At 34.5% G+C, this 21,450-nt stretch overlaps 1 protein-coding gene across 4 annotated transcripts in view; it reads left to right on the top strand.

Annotated features, from left to right (window-relative positions):
• The window catches only part of ASCC3 (activating signal cointegrator 1 complex subunit 3), a 340,635-nt gene that overhangs the window by 173,029 nt on the left and 146,156 nt on the right, over positions 1 to 21,450 (top strand). For all 4 annotated transcript variants that reach the window (XR_004382744.1, XM_032858205.1, XM_032858204.1 and 1 more), the window contains exon 14: positions 5,421 to 5,555. Coding sequence is in view for 3 of the 4 variants with exons in the window: in XM_032858205.1 (XP_032714096.1) it covers positions 5,421 to 5,555 (135 nt within the window). In the remaining variant the exon portion in view is untranslated. The remainder of the gene's footprint in view (positions 1 to 5,420; positions 5,556 to 21,450) is intronic.

Here is a 21,450-nt window from a genome sequence, read left to right as displayed (position 1 = left end):
AGCTCCAATGGGAGTCTGCTTCTCCCTTGACCTTCTCCTCCCTCATGCTCTCTCTCACTGTCTCTCTCTCAAATGAATAAATAAAATCTTAAAAAAAAAAAAAAAAAGAATGTCATTCCTTAGCATTTTCTGTGGAACATCTATCTGCCATTCTGTCTGTGTTTTTCAGGTATTCCTTTTCAGTCTTCCTTCTTAGTGGAAATTTCTAGGGAAGAGTCTTTGATTAAACATTTCACAGTTAATCCTTGCCCTCCCTCCTATTTTCAAATAATCTCAGGCTTAAATATTCCTTTAATTTTCTTTTTACTTCTCATTCATCTTGCACAGCACCTTTACAAAAGCTGTTAAAGGATAAGTGGCCTTTTAAATTATTTCATGTGGTGTCAGATATGTACACATTTGAATCAATGGGGAATAAATATATACGTGTCAATTTATGGCAGTCATTTACTGATCTCACAGTTTATTTAGTCTTTTAGGCCAAATTCGTTTTATTGTTTATTACCCTTACAGTGGTGCTGATACTTACCACTTCTGACAGGTTTTCAAAGTTGCTGTACAAAGAGTGTTAACATCTCCTTAGAAATTGTTAGAAATACAAAGTCTTGGGCACCTGGGTGGCTCAGTCAGTTGAGCAACTGCCTTCAGCTGGGGTCCTGATTTCAGGGTTCTGGAATCAAGCCCCACATCTGCATCCGGATTCTGTGCTCAGCAGGGAGCCTGCTTCTCCCTCTGCCTCCCCACCCCCCACTCGGGCTCTCTCTCTCCCAAATAAATAACAAATCTTAAAAAAAAAAAAAAAAGAAAGAAAGAAAGAAAGAAAAGAAAAAGAAATGCAGTCTTGGCTTGCCTCACACCTACTTACTCTGAGAGGGTGGTGGAGGAAAGGAACAGCAATTGTGTTTTTAGATGATTTTGAAGTGCTCTAAAGTTTGAGAGTTATGATTTTACTAAATGCAATGTTTTCACTTACATTATGTACTTCAAGCTTTATATTAAACTGTGACTCTAGAACCTATTTGTGGAGCGAGGGAAATAAGAATCGGAGAAATGAAATAGTTTGTCCTAAATCACTCCTCTTTAATGACATTTTTTTTTTTTAATTTTATTTGTTCACTTGAGAGAGACAGAGATAGTGAGAGAGAGCAAGCGTGGGGAGGTGAGGGAGAAGCAGGCTCCCCACTGAGCAGGGAGCCCAATGCAGGGCTGAATCCCAGGACTCTGGGATCATGACATGAGCTGAAGGCAGACACTTAACCGACTGAGCCAGCCAGATGCCCCTAATATAACGTTTCAAAGTAGAATTTTTGGTATTTTTCAAATAATATGTCCTTCCCTCTGAATACATTGAAACAATGTGAGTTACTTAAACCTTCTAGTTTTTAGAATCATTGTTTATCTCGGCTTTCACTCTTTCATTACCTTTAATCGACATCTCATGTAAGGTACACTGTCTTTGGCACATCAAATAGCAGGACCAAAATGCAAATTCACATACTCCCTCTCCTACCCCAGGACTGATTTAATTATATATTCTTAAACTAAATGGCTTTTTAAACTAAAAACAAGTATATACACTATTTTTAAAATGCATTAATCTAACCTCAAAAATATAAACAGTTTCATAAAACTATTAAAATTTACCAATGTTGTTGACTTGAATCTACTGTTATAATCTTATTTTAATGACCTATGCCTATTTAACTGCTGTTCAGTTACCAGTAGTGTTTCTAAGATTGATTTGGAGTTATTTATGCCAAATAAAACAGTGCTGTCCTCTCTGTTAGTTATAATTTTTATATGTCTATTAAAATTAATTAACCAAATTAACAAACCATAAAATCAAGTATGTTATAGAGACCCAAAACCTTGTAATGGCTTCTGTTGGAGCCTCTAAACAGAAAATTCTTAATAAGAAAAAGAGCTTATTTTACTGAACAAGAAGTGATGGATCATTTAATAAAAAGAAATTGCTATTTTAAGTTGTAACTAATATTTCTCTTGGCTCCAGTAGAAAATAATTTGCAAAATGATAAGTTGACAAGTCAGACTGAAATAATTAATGAAGATTTAGGGTCATATTTTATTTTCCCTTATGTTCTTTGTATCAACAGGATTTACATAATGTGGCATTTGAATTATGGAGAATAGAAATCTGGTTGCATTATAAAAACCCATCTGGGAAATGATCTTGGGGCTATACTGGTTATATGAAATACCTTCATATTCCCTGATATTATATATATATGTAAATAAAAACACGTTATTAAGGAGTTTTTAAAATCATCTCTTTAGTAGTGATTTTGTTTATGTTTCCTTTGTTTAACCTTAGGAGAAGAAAACTAAGTTGGTGGTAATTATTAACTAATTTCACACAGTAGTACAGTAGTTATCTCAAAAGTTGTTAATAATTCAAAATTTAGGTCCCACCCCTAAATATTCTTAGTTGGTTTTAGGGAAGGACCCAGAAGTCTATTTTAATGACCCCAGCAATGATTCTCATGAAGAGGTTCCTGGATCTCAGTATGAAAAACTTTGAAAGAGAATGTACTTCTTCAAGCTAACACACTCAAATTATGAAGGATAAGTATTTAATTGTATTTTTTTATGTTAAGTTAGCCACCATATAGTACATCACTAGTTTTTGATGTAGTGTTCAATGATTCATTAGTTTCTTCTAAAACCCAGCGCTCATCACAACACGCACCCTCCTTTCAATACTACTGTAGGCTCCTCCATCCACCTGCACCTGCTTCTATAGGAGATAGGGCTGATGACTAGTGATTCTTCCTCGCCAGCAGGAGCAGACCCATTTGGAGCCTTGGACTGTACTTCTCACTCTATCCGTGGTGCTCAGCGCATGGTTTGGAATTCAGTAGGGACTGTGTAAATACAGCACAGTGGCTGATTGAAGGCGACCCACCAGCTTCATGGTTCACATTCCTGTGTTATCCATGCTCCCTGTGTAGTTTTTTCTCCTTCCTTAAATTGTACATGTCTTTTATAGAAGGGTCCAGGTCTTCTGCATTTTCATATTTCCTCTTTCAACAGTACTTTACACATCCATAGCTAGAAAATACTTAGCAAGTGAAAAATATTTTCTGCTTATTTAGTACATCATAGTAGATTGTCATCTCCTTGAGGGCAGAAATGTTGCCTCTCTCTTTCGCAGAATTCTTGGGGCTTGGTAATGATTCTCAGAATTCTCAAACATTTGAAAGAGTGGATAAATATGAATACTTTCATTTAATTTAGATTTTCTTAAAATTTATCGTTAGGGTTTAGTGAGGCTTTGTGTGTAATAAAGCTTAATTTTACATAAGACAAAAAAGTCTGCCTTAACTTTCTAAGAGGAAACTCACTGTTGAAGTACCCTTACTTTTTATGAGACAAGGTGATATAACGTGAGAGATTCTGAACTGGTGAAGCTTCAGCAGGGCATTATAGCTAGCAGAATTCTTCTATCTAACTTTGTATTAAACAGTTTATGTCAATAATGATGAAAATATTACAGTGAGCTTAAGTGGTAGACTCCTGACACCCCATGAGATAAAGATGTTTCCCCAGAAAGCTAGAGAACCTATCAAAATCAGATTTGGGTTTTTTTTTGTTGTTGTTGTTGAAAATAAGGAAAACAGAAGAATTTTCCAAGTAATCATGAAGCTTACTGAAATAACTTTTATTCATATATTCTTAGGGATACTCTGATGATCATATTTCTTTTCTAAACACATTAGTATCAACAAATCAGTTAGAGCTCTAACCAAGTATGAAAGCTTACACTTTCTATCCTTGATGGCTGTGATTAACTAATGTTAAATCTCTCTAGATGACTTGCAATGCTTATTTTATTGTCTTTAAATGCTTTGGGAGTTTTTCATTGAGGAATTTTGGTCTTCTCCAGATTATCTACTCTCCTTGATTTTGAACACTTTCTAAAAGAATATTAGTAATTTAAGCATCCCAGTTTCTTGAATGTTTATACTCTGTGATTTTACTCTCCTCTGGATTATAATTGACATCCCGTACATGGAACAGTTTTTTTGGCAAGTTTACGGGCATAAGATTACTGTGAGTAAATTATGCAGTGTGTGCTCTAGATCTGTGTCACTCCATCTCCTTTCCAGTCAACTCCCAGGTCTCCCTCCCCTTTTCACCTTTGTTCAAAATGTTTCAAAATGACCTCTTTTACTTAGGTCAGCTAGCATGAGCCTATCATTTCCTTGACTAAAACCATCAGTGGCGCATTTTTCTAAATGTGTATCATGGAAATAACACCAATGTTTTAGCTTCTGGGAAAACATAATTAATAGATAAATATGGAGAGAGGTTGAGAGAAAGGCAAGATTTAGGACCTCCATGTTGCTGAGGCCTCAGGGGAATACTATGGTAACCAGAGAGTTTTAGAGCTCTCAATTTTGTTGCAAACTGGGGCTAGAACTTGTCTTTAAGTCACCCACACTGCTGATTGTCCTTAGTTTGTTATGTATCAGATTTTGACTAAAATGTCAAATTACCTAGAGGTGGTTTATTCACATCAGATAAAATTGAAAAAGATTGGTTGTCCATATAAAAGAGTAAAATTAGTGTATTATAGTAATGGAGCTTTGGGAAGGCTGGCGTTGAGCTGAATGGGGGTGGGGTGGGTGATTTGGAAGCCAAAGAAGAAAAGACACAGAGGAGAAGGCAGCACTGATGGGCATCAGATTCTGAGTGCTCCTCACTCTCTGATTTCATTCTCTTCAGTTGCATTGACATTCTGACTGTCCCTGAAAATACTTGTTTCCACTTGTCCTTGACAAAGCGTCCAGATACGTGACTTACCCGTAATTCAGATTTCCACAGTCACTTTGTGAGTAATTCCACAGGAAGGTCAAAAAAAACAACAGCAGAAAATTCCAAATGCCCCTCTAGAAGCATTTTCATCTCCAACAGTTCCCGAAACTCTATTTTTTAAATGGTTGTTCTTGACATGATTTTGTCCAAGGAAGAGTATTTTTATTGTTTTCAATTTCTTTAAACATCTTTATGATACTGGAAATTTCATTGACAGTGGAGAAATAAGACTCTCATGTATTTTTATACTCTGACCCCATAATATATGATTGCACTCATGAATCATGTCTTCAAAAGAGAAAAGCACATATTAAACTCAACATTTTATATAATACCTTAATCTCATTTCTGATTTCCGCCAATTTATAGGTTAACAGTATATAAAGCCATGTTATTGAATTTTATTTAACTTGCCTTTATCCTATATACACTTTGTTCTAAAATAAGGAAATGTTGGGGAATTCATAAACTGGGGGGTTGCATTTTGGAAAATTAATGGTTGTATATATATATGGTGATTTTCAGACTAGTATTAAGCTTTTAATGAATTTTAGTATTAAATATACTGCTTTTCTTTCTTTCAGGTGATGGTGTTTGTACATGCTCGAAATGCCACTGTAAGAACAGCTATGTCTCTAATAGAAAGAGCAAAAAATAGTGGTCAGATTTCCTGCTTTTTACCTACACAAGGACCTGAATATGGACATGCAGAAAAGCAGGTAGGGAACAAATGACGGCAAGATATAAGAACTAAAGCATTTAATGTGCCAGATAATACAGATATTTTATACATGACAGATATATGACCTCTAGTTTCCAAGGACTTAATTTTACATTTTTATCATGTTATGATCTTTAGTTTTTTTATTTAATGATCTCCCAAAGAATTCCAGTGTATGAGGTGTTCAATTACCACGTCTATCAATATGGTTAGAATTGTGTTTATCCTCCTCATTAAAATATAGTTAAAACATAAAATAGTTAAGTTCCATAAAATGTGTTAACATTGAATAGGGTTATTAGACTCTTAAAAACCTAATAGTTAATATTTTTAATTTCTCAGTTTTAATTTCTAAGGTTAATATAGACAGATTAAAGCAGCATAAATAGAAGTTCTTTTCAAGAATGTGAAAGGCTAGGGGCACCTGACTGGCTCTGTCAGTGGACAATGTGATCCTTGATCTTGGGGTTGTAACTTTGGGTATAGTGATTACTTAAAAATAAGACCTTTAAAAAAAAAAAAAAACCCGGGAGTTTAATAACCTTGCTACACAACATATACTTAAAGGACCTTAAAAGCCTGGGTCACCTTTACAAATGCAGAACCACAGGCCCATACCAGATATACCAAATCATAATCTGCATTTCGCCTCCATCCCTAGGTGAATTACTGCACATTACAGTTTGAGAAGCACTTCCCCAAGTAATTTGAGTATTGATAGCATCCTAAGATTTACAGAAGGTTTTATTTAATTATGTGAGATAATGATTTAGATCAAGAATAGGTAGACTACAGCCTGAAGGCCAAAGGTTGCCACCTGTTTTTGTAATTAAGGTTTTATTAGAAAACAGCCAGACTCCTTTGTCAATGGCTGCTTTTTTGTATTTGCAGAACGAGGGAAGAATGCACAATTGCTACAAGGACTGTGTGGTCCACTAGTAAGCCTTAAATACTATATGGCCCTTCACAGAAATTGTTTGTCCTGATTTAAAGCAATGAAAATACATTTTCAAATGAAAAAGTCAGTGGACATAAAATGATAGTAACTTCAAAGTATGTTATATGCATGAGATTTAACTGATTTTAGTGAACAGCTGCTCGCTGTCAGACATTGTGCTATACGCTTTCACATTTATCATCTTGGTAAAATGCATTTAATTGTTTTGACTTCACATTTGACTCCACTATGAATTTTACCATTTTGTATTGACATTTTAAATTCTAAATATGATAAATGTGATGTCAGTTGTTTTGAACATCAGAGTCTTTCAGTTTAGAACTATAAAAATTGTTCATTTTCTTCATTTTTCTCCACTTTATAAAATTTCTATTACATAACACTTATTAAACAGCTTTGTAGTCTTCTAGTTATTTATTAACTATGAATTTATGAGGGTCTTTGAAAAGTCAGGTTGGCATTCATAAGTCTTCTTTCATTTCTTAGGAAAAATAAAACAACTCCATTGTGTTTAAAAGCCAAGCCTTGAGAGCCACCTTGTGGATTTCTGGTTACTTCATACTTCTCAATTCTGAAAGCTATTGCTTATTCCAAATGATGCAGGTTTATTATTTAATTCCTATAATAATAGGGTTTAACATTTATCAGGTGTTTACTGGTGCCTGGCATTGCTTTCATTGCTTTATACATAAACTCATTCTGTCTCACAGAACCTTCGATATAGGTTTGTACTGTTATTACCACTTGTTATGGTATATGTGTAAGTAATTCAAATACAGCTTGAAATAAAGCATATAGAAATAACTTACATAGAGACATTTTCAAATGACGTTTATTTAAGGCATTGTCACCAGATCCATAAATCACTATGGTTAAGAAAAGAGAGCGGGAGAGAGAGAGAGAGAGAGAGAGACGTGGAGAAATGGAACATTTTAATACAGCTAAGTAGACTTGAAAGTCCCAAGTCTTTTTTATTATACCTTTTTAAAAATATTTTTATTATATTTGATTTTTATCCAGTCTGCCTATTGTTATTGGATTTTTTCAAACAAGAATGGCATTCCCAAACATTTATTAATAAGTACATGTTTTCAAGGATCATTGTCCTGTTCACTGTTATATTCCCAGCCTTTCATATAATATTTGGCTGATAGTAAGTACCCCCAAATTACTTTCTTTCCCCCTTTGTTCCTCTGAGACAAACATTATGAGATGGCCTCACTTTAATTTTCTCATTTGATCTCCACCACTGTTCTGTCCCTTAGAGATTCTTATCCCTATTTTATAGATAAGGAAACTGAAACTGAGAGAATAATTTTCTCAGAGAAGGCCACGTAACAAGTAGTAGAGCCATGATTTGAATCAGTCTGTCTCCAAAGCCTGCCCTATTTACCACACTCTATCCTAAATGTTCAAAACCAAATCTGATCTGGACTTTCTAAAGCTTTCAGAGCTTTGAGTCTTTTTGTTTCTTTTTTGGTTTTTGTTTCTAATAAAATGGAAGAACATTTCTTCAGCCTAACCGTATCCCTCATTTCTGCTGAAGAGAGATTGAAAAAACCTGTCCCCTCCATGGTAGATATGATTCTGTACCAAAAGATAAGGGAATCTTTCTGAATGTTTTATTGAAGCTCCAAAATTGTAGATTGTTCTCCTAGTGTTAGTTATATGCTTTTTATTTAAGTTTCTTTTGAACTTGGATGGTATTAACATTCTAGCAGTTCTGAGGAGCTATTATCATGATGGTAGGAGATATTCCTTACCATGTTTTTGAAAAATGGGAAATTAAGTACTCGAAACATTAAAATGAAATTAGAAGGTAAATTTGCTATGGTAGTACATAGAAATTTAGCCTCATGACTCCTGTTAATGGAAATACAGCTAAATCCCTACTGTGCCTCACTAGCACTTTACCCCTAAGTGTGTAATGTGTAATGTAACTATCTCAATTCCTGATTCACCAATTACGGTTCTTAAAACATTTCTTCACAGTTTTATTCAACACTCTACTTTATTTGTATAAATAATAAATAAAACTCCATTGAGGAAATTCTTTTCTTTCTCTTTCTGTGTGTGTGTGTGTGTGTGTGTGTGTGTGTGTGTGTGTGTGTGAGAGAGAGAGAGAGAGAGAGAAAGGTAAGGCTATTTCTCTGCCTTAGCTACAGCCAAAAATGAATCTTTTCTTCCCAGTAAGTAACAATATATTTTAGGACTCCTCATATCATTCCCATTTTTCCATCTTTAATGTAAAATTTATCCCCATATGAAAACTAGCTATATTTTCAAAGTGTCCACTGAAATAAGAAAATAGGGGAAAGAAAATGAAGTACCCCAAGAGTAGCTTAAGCTATAGAGATGGATCTTGCAGTTCTCCATGGGGAAGGGAGTATCTTAAGAATTCCAAATGAGGCCCAAAGCAAGAGGGCACATTAACAAAAAGCACTAGTTATACTTCACCTCTAGAAGCCCTCTTGCCTTAAACACCTAAATATTTCTGAAACTTAATTTCTGTTCTATCAAATGAAATAATAATAGGGTAAATAATACATATTCTAGTAGTTAACTATGAGAAACAATAGAATAATATATAAAATTATTTTGGAAAATGAACAATGATAAAAACATATCATATTTATGGAAATCTACTTTTAGAAAATATACATTAATAACTAAATTTTAACATGGTGAAAGGATAATGAACAATATGAATGACTTTTCCTAATTTGCCCTGCATATATTTTTCTCTCCTGCATAAAGTTATTTTCCTAAGAAACCACTATTTTCTGTAAGATAGAGTATACCTTAAAGGAAAAGTAGTAGCAGCTTACATTTATAGCAATATGTCATTAGGGATGCAGGTATTTTCATTATTAAGCTATTAGTTTCAGTTATGATTTAATTTCAAGTTGAATGAATATTTCAATTAGAATCTTCAGATTCTGTTTCACTTGTAATCTTAGTCAAATAAATTCTTTCCTTTAGGGACAAGTTTTTAACAGACTTTAAATATTCTAGTAATGGGATGGGTATTCCCACTCACTCCTGGATAGTATTTCTCCCGATTTATGGGTACTGATATGTGGTTTGATTTTATTACAATTAGTGATATTAAAATTTTTTCTTATAGGTAGAAATGGTCTGTCATGCAATAAGCCTTATGAATATAGTTATTCAAAATATCTATTAAAGGAGAACTCTATAAAAAATCCAATAATAATTTGTCCCCTCAAGCTACCTTAAAGAATCATTTTTTGACATTTTTATTATTATCTAGATATACCAATGATTTCATTGTTTTTTTCATAGGTCAGCTTTAGCCTTTATCTAAATTAAAGGAATTTAACTTTGATTTAAGTTATCAGATACTTAATAGCTTTATTTATTTCTACTCTAGCAGTTTAGTAGTCAGTATAGCCAAATAAAATTAGAATTTTCCCTTCCTGGTATAGATGATACTTATTAGCCAAAGAAAGTAGCAGGTGCCAAATAGACCTCTTTTTTTAATTTTTTATTTTGAATATATGCAAAATGTTTGTTTGATCAGAGTTTATTCTTTCCTTAGCCATATCAACCTCCTTTCTTTTTGGAGGTTAATATAATAATTCTACTCTTGTAGAATTGTTATAACCACATAGAAAGAATGTTGAAGACATATTAAAATTTTAAATAAAATGAAATAAAATTAATACAAAATAGAACTGAATGTTTAATTGTATTTTTGGAGACATTACTTTTCTGTTTTCAAAGGTAAGTAGGCCCTTGTAGAATAAAGGCTTTGGATCCAGGCAAACCTGGATATTTATCTGGACTCAGGCATGGTAACGTAGCCTTTTTAAATTTCCTTGAACTAGTTTCATCATAAACAAAGTGGCAGTGATACCTATATCTTAAGATTTTTGTAATAAGTTAGGTAACATGTCTTGGTCTGATACACAGTGGACACTCTATAAATGGTTACATATGTACTTTGAAGGGAAAGAAGATGACAAATTTAAAGAATGATAGATGTAAAAATATTTAAATTTGATGCTGTTTGTCAACAAAAAATAATACATTGAATCTCAAAAGGCAGTGACAGGTTGGGGGAAATATTAGTAACTACAGCTTTATATGTATCAGTATCTACATTTTTATATGTGTATCAACATCCTTGTGTACTAAGTTTAATAACTAAAACATGAAGTTTTCAGTTAGTAAATGAGCAAAGAGAAGAAAAAATAGTAAACTGGAATAAAAAATTAATGAATAAAATTGTACAAATTAATGGACTCTATACTCTTTAACCTAATAAATCTTTAAAAACTGAAAATGATAATGTCCATTTCTAAAGATGATTCGGGGATTTGGTACATTTCTAGTTTCCTGTGGCAATGAATGGTTCAATCCTTTTTTTTTTCTTCTTAAAGATTTTATTTATTTGACAGACAGAGATCACAAGTAGGCAGAGAGGCAGACAGAGAGAGAGGAAGAAGCAGGCTCCCCACTGAGCAGAGAGCCCGACGTGGGGCTCGATCCCAGGACCCTGGGATCATGACCTGAGCCGAAGGCAGAGGCTTTAACCCACTGAGCCACCCAGGTGCCCGAATGGTTCAATCCTTTAAAAAAAATTTTTTTTTGATAATATATGTTAAGAGCTACACTTTCTTCCAGATCCTTTAGCCATGAAATTCTAAACCTGGGAATCTTTCCAAGAACAGATGAAAAAGAAAAGTAATATATACCGAGAGTTTTATTCCAACACATTGTAATGGTAAAAAATGCAGCATAAATATCCAGCAGTAGGGGAATTTTAAAGTATGAACAGCAATTCAATTAAATATTATAACCTATTGAGCGCAGTTATTTTAGAGCATATAATAAGATGTCCTGTTCTAAGTTAACTGTCAGTTTTAATTCAATTGATCAAATTTTTTGTGCCACAGAAAGTAAGTAGCAAAACAAGGTGGTGTTTCTCTACCTTTAAGACACAGACAGTCTCACAGAGGATTTCGAGATACATAAATAAAGAAAGTAAAATATGGTAAATAACATAAAAGAACAAACGGTTCACAAAAGAGAAGTAGATTAATTCAAACCAGTGATCTTGTATCTCAATATGTAGCTACAAAGGTAAAGGGCATTCCAAGGAAAGAAGAAAAGGAACATGAACAAAGGAAACCACGGGATATATTTGGACAATGAGAGTGTTCTCTTTTCACTGGGATGTAATATGTATGAAGGGCCTGGCATATAGATTTTGGTCAGAATGGGGAGGACCTTAAATCACTTGCTTCAGCACTTGGACTTTATATGCAGTGAGGAGCTATTGAAGATTGTGGAAGAAGAGACAAGTTATATGACCAGAATTCAAGTGCTGAAAAGTAGGACTCTTTTTCCAACACACAGTGGAAAATCCCTTGGTCCAGGTGTTCATTTCAGTCAACTCTAATGTATGGCCAACTTTGAAAATAGAGGAGATGCTTCATAAGAGACAGAGATAAGGACATTGGAATCTTATTCTTATTTCTTTCATCATCACCTTTAAGTAAATTTTAATTGCAACAAATTTTGTTCTTATGCTTAAAGATGTATTTTAGAAGCATAGAGTAAAATTTTTATAACAAATGTATGTATCTTTTTAAGGAACCATGCTGTTTTGGAAACTGTGTTAATTAGAATACTGTTCTCTCATATGAAAATACTTTAGAAGCACTCGAAAGACATGCAGATTAAATAAGTACAGTTATTAAATCCCAAGAGATACAGAGATTTATACTGATAAAATTTAAAGATCAAAACCACATTTCACAGTGTGATTTTTTTAACATTATTTCAGCTTTTATGGCCAAATGGATATAATGGATATAAAGAATGCAATTTTAGATGAGATTTCTCTTTTGCTAATTAAGGTGCTGTCTCTGGAATAGTAAATTCTTTCTCTATAATTGGATTGTAGTGATATCAGGGTTACCTATGTTACCCTCTTTCAAGGGGTATAACATGGACAGAGCACCTGGTATTTCCTTTCTCCTAAGTTAAAGTGAATAATTAGCGCAGCCAGAATGACACATGAAAATTGGTTGTGGGGAATTAGGTTAGTCTGTGAACTGATTATATACCCATAAGCCTCAAACCATTTATAGTGATGATCACTCAGTGAATATTTACTGAATGTAAACTAGTTACCGGTCTCTGTGGTAGATCTCTAGATAACATCTAAGGAACCTCTGCTGTCAGCCTGTTTAGAGTGGATTGAAGAAGACATGTACTGTATCAGTCAAGATACAGTAAAGGAAACAAACCATTCTAGGTACATTTTAAATAGAGAAGAATCTTGTACAAGAAATTAGGTACTTACTAATGTTGGTAAGATTGAGGAAGTAGAAATTAGGGGGCTACCACTGGAACTGTTGAATTAAAGACCCAGCTACTTCGATGGTGATCCAGCGGTTGAGAAACTACAGCTGCGACTACTATATATGTCTTTCCAACACTCGTGAACACATTGGCAAGCTAAATTTTGAATGTATGATGCTTCTGTTATAACTTCAACCCTCATTTCTCCAAGATCTTATTTACAACCAAAAGATGATAGCAGAAAGAAGGTTTCCTCTTATCTTCCACTATCCAGATCTTGCGCAAGTGCATGTTGTTAGCAGAACTGATCTTTGCGTCCAGTACCCTGCCTACAGCAAATCTTGGAAATACAGTTTTTACTTTCTGGCCTATGCAATATAGGAAGGCTCATAGAAGGCCTGAGATTTGGGAGTGATTAATACTCTTTGCTTTAATTGAGAATGGAAATATATTGAGGAAGAAAAAGTATCTGCCCCTTTACTCTTATGGAGCTTGTTTTCTGAAAGGACAGAATGATTAATCAACTAATTAGATAATTTAATTTCATTTGTAATAAAGAATAAAGAGGGACAAAGTTGCTAAGGGAAAATAAAATTAGAGGACCTGATCTAGACTAACGGTGTTAGAGAAGGCTTAGCAAGGAAAGTGAAATTTAAGCTGAGATTTGAAGGTTAGGAGGTCACAAAGCAAAGAAGAGCAGAAGACTGCTCTAGCTAAAGGCTCTGACACCAGAAAAGCAATAGCACATTGAAGGAAGTGGATAAAAGTCAAAATGACTAAAACGTAGGGGCACCTGGATGGCTCAGTTGGTTAAGCATCTGACTCTTGATTTCAGCTCAGGTCATGATCTCAGGGTCAAGAAATCAGGCTCTGTGCTCAGTGGGAGTCTTCGTAAGATTCTCTCTCCCTCTCCCTCTTCCCCTACTCCTGCTTGTGCCAGCTCTCTCTCTCAAATAAATAGATCTTTTTTAAAAAGATAACTAAAACAAAGAAAATGTTTTTTCTCTGTCCTCCATGAGACTGTCAGAAGGAAATTGTTTGTGGCATAAGATGTGTCTAATGTTATAGCGAAGGCTGGATCTTGAGTACTTTTATATTCATATTATAGATTTGGTATTTTAAAAGCAATGGGCTTTGTTCTTTAAGCCGGAGAAAGAGGAAGAGGAAAGACTGGGCAGGGGAGTAGAAGCGGGTGCTGCTGATGAATAGGAAGAAAATAGAGGAATTGTGATCTCAAAATATCATTGATGATAAAGAATGGACTTACAAGAATTGTTTGAGCAAACTTTGATCAGAAATTGAGATGTTTGTACTAGTGATTTTGGAAGTGGTACAGTTGTGAGTTGATGACAAAGCCTAGAAATAATAGTTGATAAGGCTGAAGTGGAAATGAGGGTGTCAGGGAATGGAAGAGTGAGTGTTTTGGATGTCCACATGGAAAATACTGTCACCTAGGATGATGACAGGAATTGGGATGGAGAGACAGACTAGGAGCCATAGGTGTCAAGTTCATCGGATAAGGTTAAATGACAGGTGACGTAGTCAGATGGACTGAACCTTAAAAGAGCTGGAGTTTTTACAAAAAATGACTGCAAAATTGACTGGAAATGGTGATGAGGAAGATAGATATCGTCCCTCACCACTGGAGAGGGAATGGATGGGAAACAGGGTCCATACAAGGAGAGTCAAGTTTTAGTTAAGGCGAGGTCATAGAAGAGGTTAATAAAGTTTGCTGATCATTGTGTGGCAGTTCCAAAGAGTAGATCAAAGAATTCCCTATCCCATAATAGAGAAGGTAAGGAAATGTGTCAAGAGCAAAGAAATGCCAATAATTATGGGAACTTTGTTATAACAGAGAATTGGTTTCCCATTACCTGTTCCTATGTCAGTTATCAGAATCAGAATCTGAAACTAAGGCCCTAAAATTTTTAACATGATCCTCAGAAATTCTGATCATAGTTTTGGTTAGTTGATCTAGTGAAGAGATGACTAATGGACCTTATCCTGAAGAATAGGGATGGGAAGGATGATGGATTTCCTTCTGACAGCCTCGTGGAGGACAGAGTATTACATGCCTTGGTATAGATGTCAGAAAACCAATTTAAGATGTCTCAAAGAATAATGTTTAAAGTGGAATAAGAGCTTTGAAAGAGAGAGAAAGGTGAGGGAAAATTGCATATTATATTCCTTCGATTTCTGAACTCCTTTCCCAAAAGAGAAGCCAGGTATTGGTTTATGTTCTTAAATAAGCAGGTCCACTTTCTCATGCTGATGATTGTATTAACATTGAATGATAAAAGTAGCACTTACCAAAGATGAAGATTTTATAAATTTTTTTAACATTAATAATGCATACTCAGTAATGATTGTGAGAAAGAATGGCATCATTTGGAGGAAGATATTTGCCTCCTGGTTAAATTTTAGTTTTTATAATGGCAGTTAAGTTATTCCTGCCTAATGGATTTGATATTATCCACATTAAAGCATATCTTATCAAGATAAATTACCTCAGAAGGCTTACAAAGGTCACTGTAAATTAGTTATGCAATTTCTGTCATGCTTTTTCATCGAGCGCTTGCATCTAAACTGAGGTTCTTGTGTTGCTTCCGTATATTTTTGGTCTTATTGGAAAAACAAATTTGTTTTCCTTTAATAACCTCAATTGCTTTTTGGTTTTTTTTTTTCCAATTATAGTTTTAATTCCTGTATTTGTGTTACTTTGGAAGTCAACTTTGGGAAGTGGTTACATTTTAACCTTATTTATTTTTTTACCTTTTTTTTTTTTAAATGTTAGTCACTGTAAGTACATCATTAGTATTGCATAGACCACTGGGTATTATACACGAACAATGAATCATGGGATACTACATCAATAACCTTACTCATTTTTAAAAGTACTCACACTGTTTTTTCCATCTCATGGGTAGGAGAAAGATATGTAAGGTCATGGAAGGAAGCCCTGCTTGTTTTCATTGAGAATATAGTACCCTCTGTGTGCTAACAGATTACCCTAATAGTTGTCCATTCTTACTGACTAGAAGGCCCTTTATGGGAAGTTCACTTGTGAAAAGTGGAAATATAAAGTCAGAGGAATCCAAGCTTAAACAATTCTACCTACACATCTGACTTCCTTTACCTTCTCACAACTCCTGTTCTTTTGTGCTATATTTCCATGTGTAGAAACACTTATCCAGTTAATATAGTATTAGATCTCGAATAGCTTCTTTGAGAATCCAATGCTCCATTCAGAGAATGTGAACAAGATGAATTATATCTCTGCGGTTATTCAGAGGATAGCAAAGCCTGGACTCCAGGTAGTGCTCGCCCTGGGAAACCAGATGGAAACGCAGTGATGGTTTTGATACTTCAGAAAGCAGCAGTCGCCTGTAGTAATACTTGTAATAAAAAAGTTTGGCTCTGGGGCGCCTGGGTGGCTCAGTGCGTTAAAGCCTCTGCCTTCGGCTCAGGCCATGATCTCAGAGCCCTGAGATGGAGCCCCACATCGGGCTCTCTGCTGAGTGGGGAGCCTGCTTCTTCCTCTCTGTCTCTGCCTGCCTCTCTGCCTACTCGTGATCTCTGTCAAATAAATAAATAAAATCTTAAAAAAAAAAGTTTAGCTCCATAACTCATGATCTTACCCATCTCTTCTCCATTCATTTCTCTAAAAGAAATACCTGTTTAAAAGCTTTTTTTAAAGGGAAGACTGAATGCAACTACTCATTGTATGTATTTGCATGTATGTTTCAGTGTAAACAGATTTGATCATGTTATACATACTTTCATGTCTCTTGGAATAATACATAGTGGAGATGTTTTCAGATCAGCACAGAAAGATCTAATTCATTTCTCATAACAACTATATAGTATGCCATAATGTGCATACTGTCTTAATTCATTTACCCAGTCCCGTCTTGATGGACACTTTTGTCGTTTCCCATTATTTTTATTGTAAACAGTGCTATAGTAAACATTTTTGCTCATACTCTTGGCAATTGCAGTGATGTCCGTTGGGAAAATCCCTAGCAGTGAAATTTATACATCAGCATGTCACCTGCATTTAAAATTTTAGTAAATGGTCTCAAATTGCCCATTAGGGAGTTTGTTCCAATTTACATTTCCTTGAACACGGTTAACTTCCTCCCACATGACTTTATGCTGAGCATTGTGAAAGTTTTTAAGTTTAAAAAAATGATACTTCATTATTTTTCTGACTGACATTTCTTTGAGCGAAGCTGAGCATTTCCATATTGGCCACTTGAAATCTTTTTCTGTAATTTGCTTATTCATATCTGTGGTCCATTGTATTTATATTAAATTGCATGTATTCTCATATGTGTTATAAATGTTTTTTTCTTAGCTAACTTTCGGATTTTCTTCATTTACAAATATTTTACCTTGTATAAATTTTTTATCAATTTATTTATAGTCTTTGGGCTTTGTCTTACTTATAAAGACCATACCTATTTTATCCATAATTTCCTCCAGCCCTTTTTAAATTTAATTTCATTTTTATTATTAAACCTTTGATCTGTCTGGAATCTATTCCATGTAGTAATGGACCCATCATCTTTTCCTGAATATTCCATTTCTTCTATTGATTTTAAATTTTGATATAACACAGAATTCTCATATTTGCCTGAATCAATTTTTGAACTTTCTTATCTTTTCATTGATCTTACTATTTCCTCTTTGGTATCAAACTGTTTTCTTACTCTGTTACTATAATATTTTTAATACTTGATTATTCTTCAGTTTTAGAATTTTTCCTGACTAAATATACAGGTTTACTTTTCAGGGTGAACTTGAGTATAACCTCCAAGGAATCATTTTCTTGTTTTAGTTGAGTTAGTGCCTTGATTATGTTAGTGAGAACTGGCATTTTTACCAAGTCAAGTTTTCCCATCTCAAAAATCAAAGCATGTCATTTCATTTCTTGAATATATTCATATAAAGATAAGTATAATGCCCTTGAATTTTGAGGTTAAATTGTACTTAGTTGTGGTGTATTATTTTAATGCATTGGTGAATTCTGTTTTCTAAAGTTCTTTACTATTTCAATTGATATTCATAAGGGAGGTTTCTCTGATATTCTGTTTTCTGCTTCTTTATCAAGTTTTAATATCAGTGCTGTTTCAGTGCTTCTGTAAGATTAATTTTGAGGCTTTGCTTCTGTTTTTGTGCTCTAGGGCCTTTAATAGTATTAAAATTAATTTGTCTTTAAAAGTTTGAAAGCCCAGATGTTGGATAGCTTTTAAATTTTCCTCCATTGCTTTTATTATTTTATAACTTCCAACGCTTCTAGGATAAATGTTATAGCATATTTTCTATAAAACCATCCATCCCAAACAGTTTTTTAAATGGCATATACTGAATTTTACAAAGTACTCTTTTCTGAATATTTTAAACTCTGATATATTTCTGAACTTTTTTTTTTTTTACATTACTGATTTTGAGTCTTTGTGCTTGTGCCATTGAGCTTGTGTACGACTACCTATGTCCTTTTACTTAAAGGCTACACAGTAAATATTTTAAGCCTGTGGACATATGGTGTCTGTCACAATTACTTAACAGTAGCTCAAAAGCAGCCATAGACAATATGTAAACAAATTAATATGGCCATGTTCCAATAAAACTTTATGTACAAAACAGACAGTTGGCACATAGTTTGCCAACTCCTGTTCTTGCCAACAATAGCCATTGGTGATTTTTGTTTAACTTTTTTTCTTTTTAAAGTAAGAGGTTTTGTGTTTACTTATCCATTTCACAAATTTTAAATCATCAGATTCTATTTTAACTTGATTAGGATATCTGCTTATTCTTTCTTTCTTTCTTTCTTTCTTTCTTTCTTTCTTTTTTTTTTTTTTGTTATACTTTCATTATGGGGTGGCCAGGTGATCGGTATTAAGGAGGGCACGTACTGTGATGAGCACTGGGTGTTTTATGCAACTAATGAATTGTTGAACGCTACATCAAAAACTAGTGATGTACTATATGCTGGATAACTGAACATAATAAGAAAATAAATAAAAAACAAAACAATAACTCACGAGTTAGATGTTAATTCACTTATTATATTTTTATTTAGTGAAATATTTCAGGTATGATATTTTCTGAGAGCATGCTTTTACTCTGTCCTGTAAGTTTGATGTGTGATGTTTCCATTAGTTTTTAGACTTACGCAGTTTTAGTTTTTATTTTTCCTTTGTTGTTTAAGAAAGTCAAGAAGGATACATCTATGTAGTTGCAGGTGTGTGTTAGTTTAGAGTGATTAATTATTTTATTCAGATGTTTTACACCTGGTTCAGTCTACTGTCACATCTCTCTTGGAACACTGTGCTAGAGTAATAAACCTAAGTGGTCTCCCCTCTCTCTCTCCTGCTCAGAAACCGGCAGTGCTTTTCCACTTTATTCAGAGTAAAAGCCAAAATCTTCATAATGGGTGTCCTCAGACTCACGTCCCAAACTGAATCCTCTGCTCACCTTGCAAGGCACAAGCATTGGCTCTCCCGATCCTGTTTTCCCCATCACATATTTAGTTCATCAAGGCATCCATGGATAAGCTAGAAAGAGCCCTAACTCTTTCCTTCCCTTCATACCTGCCTTCGCAGGCAGTCACCCCGGCTTCCTTACTGTATAGCCTACTCTCACCTTGACTTTATGTGGTGTCTCTATTTCCTGTCTCCATCTTCTCACGGGCCTCTTGATAGCCCCATCGCTGCTCATCCAGCCTCTGGTCTTAGCACAAGGCCAAATCTGCTACTGCTTAGGAACTTTACTTGACCCCTTCCCACCTGTGCTTGAGACCATCTAAAGCCTGACCTAGTCCTCCTTTCTAGCCCCTGGTCGTCCTTTACAGCATCACTTTATGCATTCACCCAGTGCCTTCTGAACATAACGCTCAAACACACTGTATTCTTTGCTAGTTCTGGCCTTTGTGCTTGTTTATTCTGCTGCCTCCTGTCCCTCACTTAATATATCACTTGTCCTTCAAGACCCACATTTCACATTTTCTGTAAGGACTTCTTTGATGAGACTAGCAGATCATTGATTCATTCATTCCAGAAATGGGCAGGAAGTACTAGCTGTGCAGAAAGAACTCTGCCACTTGTTAGTGGGACATACACAAACAACTGTGCCATCCCTGCCCTTGTTTCAGCTTTGTCCATTTACCTCTATTAGAAACATATCATGTTATACACAAACAATGAATCATGGAACACTAGATCAAAAACCAATGAAGTACTGTATGGTGACTAATATAATTAAAAAATCATATTTTATAGAAGTCTTTCTTTCCATTCTGCACATTACTCAAAGCTCAGATTTTGTCTTTAATTTCTGTGTATTTCTAGGATCTACTATATGATAAACAGCTGTTTCTTACTTAAATTATCCTCTCTTTGGCCCTTTATAGTGCCTTTTTAGATCACTGTCATGTTTTCTAAATTTGTTAGAAGATATTTTTCTTAGGAGTGTAAATAATTTAGCATAATAATGCAAAGTTGTATAGCACTAAATAGAGTTATATGGTCAATTTATACAGCTATCTTGTACATAGATGGATAAAAATAATCAGTCTGGGTATCTTCCTGTTAAGGAACTATGGTCCTTAAACTTTTGTGTCTATCAGAATAACTTGAGGAGCTGATTAGAAATGTATATCTAAGAACACGAAAACATGTTTCATATCATTGGTCATTAGGAAAATGCAGATTAAAACCACAATGGGATACCACTACTTACTACTTACCTCTTACAGAGACTAAAATAAAAAATAAGGACAGTCTCAAGTGCAGACAATCACGGGAGGTAACTGGAATTTGGATATATTGGTGAAGAAAATGCATATCATACAGCCACTCCGAAAATAGTCTGGCAGTTTTCATAAAGTTAAAAATGTATTTACCATATGACCCAGCAATCACAGTCATGGTATCTACTTGAGAAAAATTAAAATATATTCTCTTACACACACACACACACACAGAAACTTCACATGGATATCCATAGAGGCTTGTAGTCATGATTGCCCAGAATGGAAACAACTCAAACATCCTTCAGTGGGTGACTGAATTAACAAAGTATCCATCCATACTGTAGAATTCTACCAAGCCATAAAAAAGAAGGAACTATCAGTACAACTTAGGTGAATTTCAGAGGCATGAAACTGAGTAAAATAAACTAGCCTCAAAGGCTTAGATACTGTTTTATTCAATTTCTATCACAGTCTTGAAGTCAAGAAAATGTAAGGATGGAGAACAGGTCATTGATAGCCAGGGGTTGTGGGTGGGGAGGGTTTAACTCTGAAGGAATGAAACAGGAAATTTTTTAGGGTAAAGGAACTATTCCATATCCTGATTATGGTGGTCATTACACAAATTGAACATATGTTAAAATTCACAGAACCAAACACAAAAAATGGAAAAACAATAAAATTTTTCTGTATGATTTTTAAAAGATTTTTAAAAGGTACGTATCTCTGGGCCTGGTTCCTAAGGATTCTAGTTTATTTGTACTATGAACTAGCATAGACCACAAGCGGCAGACACAGATTCAAAGAAAGTTAAGAATGAGCAACCCAGACTTATTTTAGGATTGT

The sequence above is a fragment of the Lontra canadensis genome, unplaced genomic scaffold (genome assembly GCF_010015895.1).
Source record: "Lontra canadensis isolate GAN:19392208 unplaced genomic scaffold, GSC_riverotter_1.0 scaffold14, whole genome shotgun sequence".
NCBI lineage: Eukaryota > Metazoa > Chordata > Mammalia > Carnivora > Mustelidae > Lontra > Lontra canadensis.
Note: the sequence above shows the minus strand (reverse complement) of the source record. Positions and strands in the feature narration are given on the sequence as shown.